At 45.5% G+C, this 6946-nt stretch overlaps 1 protein-coding gene across 1 annotated transcript; it reads left to right on the top strand.

The window, feature by feature from the left end:
* The first annotated feature begins 4594 nt into the window (after positions 1-4594).
* Positions 4595-6575, top strand: LOC117658192 (porwaprin-c-like). The gene is given in 4 exon segments (XM_087888860.1): positions 4595-4875; positions 5290-5428; positions 6417-6510; positions 6512-6575. Coding segments are annotated over 4 exon segments (360 nt in total). The 5' UTR covers positions 4595-4790; the 3' UTR covers positions 6554-6575.
* The last annotated feature ends 371 nt before the right edge of the window (positions 6576-6946 follow it).

Here is a 6946-nt window from a genome sequence, read left to right as displayed (position 1 = left end):
TGTCCAATCTCTTCTTAAAAACCTCCAGGGATGAAGCACCCACAACTTCTGGAGAGAAGCTATTCCACTGGTTAATTGTTCTCATTGTTAGGACAACTAAAGCCCTACATGGCTTAGGCCCAGGATATTTGGCGGACCACCTGCAGCCAGCAACAACTTCCCATCGCCCGGTTCGCGCCCATAGGGAGGGCCTGCTCAGGGTGCTGTCAGCTAGACAATGTCGGCTGGCGGCCCCCAGGGGTAGAGCCTTCTCTGTGGGCGCGCCCGCCCTTTGGAATCAACTCCCCTTGGAGCTCCAGCTGGCCCCTGACCTTCGCACTTTCCACCGCGAATTAAAAACTTGGTTATTCAAGTCCCCCGGCCTGGACTGATGGGGTTTTATATGGGTTTTTAACTTTTAACTGGTTTAATTAGGTATTTTAAATTTGTACTGTGGTTATTGTGGATTTTATTCTTGTGAGTCGCCCTAAATCCATTGGAGATAGGGCAGCCTATAAGTTAAATAAATAAATAAATAAATAAATAAATAAATAAATAAATAAATAAATAAATAAATAAATAAAATTTTCTAGTCCAAACCTTGCTCAAGCAGCAGACCCTACACCATTCCAGACAAATTGCTTTCCAATCTTCTCTGAAAAACTTCCAGCAATGGAGCACCCACCACTTCTGAAGTCATCCCACTTATTAATTATTCTCACTGTAACCAAAATTCTCCTTAGTTCTAAGTTGTATCTCTCTTTACTGATCCTCCACCCATTTCTTCTTCTAATGAGGTGTTGGAAGAAATATCCATCTGGTTCAGTTCCAAGCTGGGAGAAAGGCACTGGAGACAAAAATGGGGGCTGGAGGCTGATTGGACAGATGGTTTATTGGTGAACAGGACCACATGGGTTCTAGGCCTGGGTAGCTGACGACATGAAGTTGATACAGAGTGGCTTTTTTTACCTTCTCTTGGGTTTTGCACTTGAGCTTCCTGTTCCTGTGCAATAACATATATTCTATTGGTTGTTGTCAGACTCCCATGTAGCCAGGTGGGGTCATGCTTGACTGAGATAAATTTCATTGGAGTTTGCTGGGTGATGCAATGTCTTTAGGAGATTGTGCAATGCAGTGAGCTCTGTGTCTTCTGCTCAATGGTCCTATTATGTCCTGAAGGGCCATGTCTTAATCCCATCACCCTGGAGCTGAAGGTCTTTTGTCTTGTAGATAAACTGGACCAGTCCTGCTGGGGCTATTAAGAAAGGTGGGGGCTGCTTTCCGAGAGCATGTTTCTCCTTTAGGGAAATATAATATTCTGCCTTCTTACATATTTCCCAAATGTTTCATTCTTCTAGGAGAGGGGGGAATGCTAACTTTGTACAGAGGTAATTTGGGATTTTCTGCCTTTCTTCCAGAGGATTCCCCATCCCATGCAATCCATTTGCATTTCCTCCCCCTCTTCATCCAAGGATTCAGAGCTTCATTGAAGAGCAGAGGACCCAGGAGAAACCCTTGTGGCCCCACCCTTGATTTCTCCTGGTGGAACACAGTTTGCATATTGCTCACATTTCACTGCCATTCTCGGTAATGTCATCAGTTGCAGTCAGATTGGTCCATGAATAGGAAAGTTTGGCACATGGCAGCTTCTGCTCCCTGTTTGCAGTATTGCTTGTTCCTTGTTTATTTATCTGTCCTTGTTCCTCCTCAACCAGGGTTGGGTAATAGATGGGCAGTGAGGGAGGGGCTCTCTGGGCTGATTGGCATTGCCAACTGGCAGTCAGAAGAACCAACGGAAACTTCTAAATTTCACAACACAGAGAGAGCTGCAACTGCAGTGAAAGGTGGATTTGGATTAGGCAAGATCTGAGAATGCAGGAGGAGTCTAAGAAGTCTATTGCATAGCAATAAGCCTCATCGATACCAAACATTAAAAACAGCATTCAAATAACAACTGCTGGGATTTTGCAGGATTGCAACTGGTGTGGCAGGGCTACTCAGTTGCCGTTCAGATGTGGGGATGGAGGCTGAGTTGACCCTGTCAGGTAAATCCTGCAAAGAGAGAAGAGAAAGTTGGTAGCTCAGGGTTGACCTGCTGGGTCCTAGGTGCTCTCTGAGCCTGGGGGTTTTCTTGCACACATTTCATTATGCAACTACAGTTGTGCTCATAAGTTTCTATACCCTGGCAGAATTTATGATATCCTGGCCATTTTTTCAGAGAATATGAATGATAACACGAAAACCTTTCTTTCACTCATGGTTAGTGTTTGGCTGAAGCCATTTATTATCAATCAACTGTGTTTACTCTTTTTCAATCATAATGACAACAGAAACTACCCAAATGACCCTGATCACAAGTTTACATACCCCAGTGATTGTGGCCTGATAACAGGCACGCAGGTTGTCAGACAGGGGTGTGAATGGCTATTACAGGTAACCATCCTCACCTGTGTTCTGTTTGCATGTAATTAGTGTGTGTGTATAAAAGGTCAATGAGTTTCTGGCCTCCTGGCAGACCCTTGCATCCTTCATCCAGTGCTGCACTGACGTTCCTGGATTCTGAGTCATGGGGAAAGCAAAAGAATTGTCAAAGGATCTTTGGTAAAAGGTAGTTGAACTGTATAAAACAGGAAAGGGACATAAAAAGATATCCAAGGAATTGAGAATGCCAATCAGCAGTGTTCAAACTCTAATCAAGAAGTAGAAAACGAGGGGTTCTGTTGAAACCAAACCACGGTCAGGTAGACCAACTAAACTTTCAGCCACAACTGCCAGGAAAATTGTTCGGGATGCAAAGAAAAACCCACAAATAACTTCAGGTGAAATACAGGACTCTCCGAAAACGTGTGGCTGTTGCAAGATGCACAATAAGGAGGCACTGGAAGAAAGATGGGCTGCATGGTCGAGTCGCCAGAAGAAAGCCATTACTACACAAATGCCACAAAGTATCTCGCTTACAATACGCCAAACAGCACAGAGACAAGCCTCAAACCTTCTGTCACAAAGTCATTTGGAGTGAGGAGACCAAAATTGAGCTTTTCGGCCACAACCATAAATGCTACATTTGGAGAGGAGTCAACAAGGCCTAGGATGAAAAGTGCACCATTCCTACTGTGAAACACGAGATGGATCGCTGATGTTCTGGGGATGTGTGAGCTACAAAGGCACAGGAAATTTGGTCAGAATTGATGGCACGATGAATGCAGTATGTTATCAAAAGATACAAAAGAATTTGCATTCATCAGCCCGGAAGCTGTGCATGAGATGTACTTGGACATTCCAACATGGCAATGATCCCAAACACAAGGCCAAGTCGACCTGTCATTGGCTACAGCAGAATAAAGTGAAGGTTCTGGAGTGGCCATCTCAGTCTCCTGACCTCAATATCATTGAGCCACTCTGGGGAGATCTCAAACGTGCAGTTCATGCAAGACAGCCCAAGAACTTACAGGACCTGGAGACGTTTTGCCAGGAAGAATGGGCAGCTTTACCATCTGAGAAGATAAAGAGCCTCATCCACACATACCACAAAAGACGTCAATCTGTCATTGATGTTAAAGGGGGCGGGGTATGTAAACTTGTGATCTGGGTCATTTGGGTAATTTCTGTTGTCATTATGATTGAAAAAGAGTAAACACAGTTGATTGATAATAAATGGCTTCAGCCAAACACTAACCACGAGTGAAAGGAAAGTTATCATTCATATTCTCTGAAAAATGGCCACGAAATCATAAATTCTGCCAGGGAATGTAACCTTATGAGCACAACTGTAGCTCATCACTGCTACAAGAGAGAGGGGTTTGTGGAGGAGGTGAAGGAGGAGGAAGAAGAAGGAGAAGAAGAAGGAGAAGGAGGATGGGGGAGGACTGTGGGATCCTTGGTGCTCTTTGAGCTTGGTAGTCAGGGGTGGGTTCTATTTACCTCTGCTACTGGTTCTCAACGGGATTGTGCGCGCATCAAGCTTCTGCCTGGATCACCTATGAACACCGGCAGAGCCTCCCACCGGTTTTATTACCAGTTCTTGCAAACTGGTCCGAACCGGGGACAACCCACCACTGTTGGTAGTTATCTGGCAGATGTTTCATTACCCATTGCTAGAAGGGAGTGGGGTTTGTGGAGGAGGTGAAGGAGGAGGAGAATTGTGGGGTCCTTGATACTCTCTGAGCTTGGTGGTTTTCTTGCAGATGTTCCAGGACTCAAGTAGGTAACATCATCAGGGCTAGAAGGGAGGGGTTGCAGAAACATGACGTTGGGAACAACTGCCAATTTCCCCTGCTCTTCATATTCCCCTATTCATGACTTCTGTTTCCTTGAGTGCTTCGTTTTACCATGTATTTCGACCTCGGAGTTGCTCGTTGGATTCTGGACTTGTACCTTGGCTTGGTTACCATTTATGGACTTCGGACTGTGCCTGGATTTTGAATTTTGTGTGTGTGGATTTGTGGACTTGTGCCTTTCCTCTTGGACTTTGTGACTCTGTGCCTAAATTGAACAGTACCAGACTCAAGAGAACTTCACATCTGCTGCAAGCGGGGGCTTGGGAAACAACATTAGGGGCTCAAAGTACCCTAATAAAGTCCTTACACTTCTTGTGTGTACATGAGTGGACTGGAACAGGATAACCAGGATCTGCCTAGCCTCCCCCAAAGTGGCCAGTCAATCCAACTCTTGTTCAACCATCTTGTGAAAGAGGAAAGAATTTGTATTCTCACTCATTAAGTCATCCTGCTTCCTGGATCTGGAGGTGTGAAAATCCCAGCTGGGAGAATAAATAGAGCCAGGAGCCCAAGTGTGGGGCAGAGAGCTTCATCATGTCTTCTGGAAGTCTTCTTCTCCTGCTGGGATTCCTCACCCTCTGGGCAGAACTGACCCCGGTCTCCAGCCAGGACCGTCCAAGTGAGTTTTCAGAAAGATCTTGAAACCTTTTGCAGGGAGTGGCTGAAGTGGTCAGAGTCCTCCCCCAGGAAAGGGAAATCAATGGACCCAGTCTAGAACTTCTGGCTTGGTGGGGCTTCTTCTGGGGAGGTTCTGGAGATGGTGGTTGGGTGTCAGGAGACAGAAATGGGAGGGGGTCCCAAGAAAGAGGGATGCAATTTTAGGGGAGGGCCAACCTATCTTTACTCCATGCAGCAACAGAATCAGGATTTTAAGCAAGAGGAACAATCCAGCCAGCCATCTGATCCAACCCCCAGAGCAGGAAACCAACTTAAAACATCCCCGATGGCTCTTGACTGCTTGCAATCTGAGCGTGTAAAGAGGGCACCAGGTTGGGGAAGAGCATTAAAGATTTTGGGATCTTCTCTTTTGCAGCAAAACCTGGACTGTGTCCCCCAGGCCCTCCAAAGCCTCTGTGTGTCGTGAAGTGTGAAAATGACTGGAAATGTCCTGGGCAGCAGAAGTGTTGCCGTTACGGTTGCCTGCATGAGTGCAAGGATCCTATCTTTGTGAAGTAGGGTATGTGCCGTTTGCTTAGACCAAAAGTCCCTTCCAACTCGGTTATTCTGTAATCTGTGATTTTACTGCCTTTCTTTTGCCCAGGGCTACCACATATTTTTCAGGGATTTACATGCATTCAATGTCTATAGTCCAGAGCATAAATATGTGTGTTTATTTTGTGCATCAGGTTGCATAAGTCCATCTTAATATGCTATTCCTGGTATGTGATGTTTCGTATACATAGAGAGAAAGAAGCACTCTCGTCATCTTTGACTTTTGCGTTTGCTGTCAAACATCAGCCATCATACTAATGACTGTTTTGAACAATATGCACGAATGGCTATTTTATATGTGAAATTATGACTGAAATATTTCTGCCCCTATACTGGTTCTCACTGTCAGGAAGTTTCTCCTTAGTTTTAGGAGAAAAATTAACTTCTCTCTTTGTTCAGTTTCCATCCATTGCTTCTTGTTTTGCCTTCTGGGGCTTTGGAAAATACATTGCCTATACGTTCTTTCTGGCAGCCCCTTAAAAGCCTCTTGCCTCTCACACTCTTGGGCAAAGCATGGGAGCCATTTCCTCCTTTCAGTGGTCCATGAAAGTACATCTGTAGTATGTAGATAATAAAGGTGAAAAATGGTGAACAACATTGTTACAGAACTAGAGATACGTTGAGGCTGGGTGTGACAAGGAATGGCTGGGAGGGGAGGGGAGGGGCCAGGCGAGGGACCCCTTGACCTGTGTGATCTTGAATTGGGCACACCCACCCAGTCACATGACCATGAGGCCACTCCCACAGTCACATGACCAAGCCACGCCCACAAAATAAGCCACCCCACAGAACCGGTAGTAAAAAAATTTAGAACCCATCCCTGATTGCTTCCCTTCTCTGCCAATCAGTCCATTCTTCTTGATTTCAGATTTGGGTCTCCCTGGTTGTAAAATGAGGGAGGGGGAAGCATTGGACAGAAACCTCATATCTGAATGTTTGTTTTTACAGCATCAACAACGAGGAGACCCTCCTGAATTGGAACTACTGTTCGAATTTGACCCAAAGACCCTTCTTCTGTTCTGCACCACCCTGGAGACCCTCCCCCCAAACCCCACCCTGGGCTCATTCCTTCTCCTCTGCAATAAAGCATTGATCCTTGCATCCTAATCTGTCTCAGGTGTCTTCTTCTGCCCCTTTTGAGGGTTTCCCCTCCCCACCTTGTCAGGGGAAGGAGCTCTCGGAGCACAAAATCCCTGAAACTCAGTCCCTACAAGGGGTTTACTCCAGAGTAAGTCTGGGGTGGACCCAGAGACTCTGCTACTCACTGACGGTTCCACATGGATGGTCTGGCTGGAGACAATGAGGCAAATCAGAGAAAGTTTTAAGCCTTTATTTAATTAAGGAGAATTGGGGGGGGGGGGAACCAGGATAATTAAACAGTATAGTAGGAAAAATATTAGATATATGAGCGATTCTCATGCTTGTAGATAACTGTCTGTTTTAAACTTATGTTATTATAGTTGTCCACACAAAATCTC

Source organism: Pantherophis guttatus, chromosome 3 (assembly GCF_059756535.1).
Source record: "Pantherophis guttatus breed Tessera chromosome 3, ASM5975653v1, whole genome shotgun sequence".
Taxonomy (NCBI): domain Eukaryota; kingdom Metazoa; phylum Chordata; class Lepidosauria; order Squamata; family Colubridae; genus Pantherophis; species Pantherophis guttatus.
This window is presented reverse-complemented; position numbering and strand designations above follow the sequence as displayed.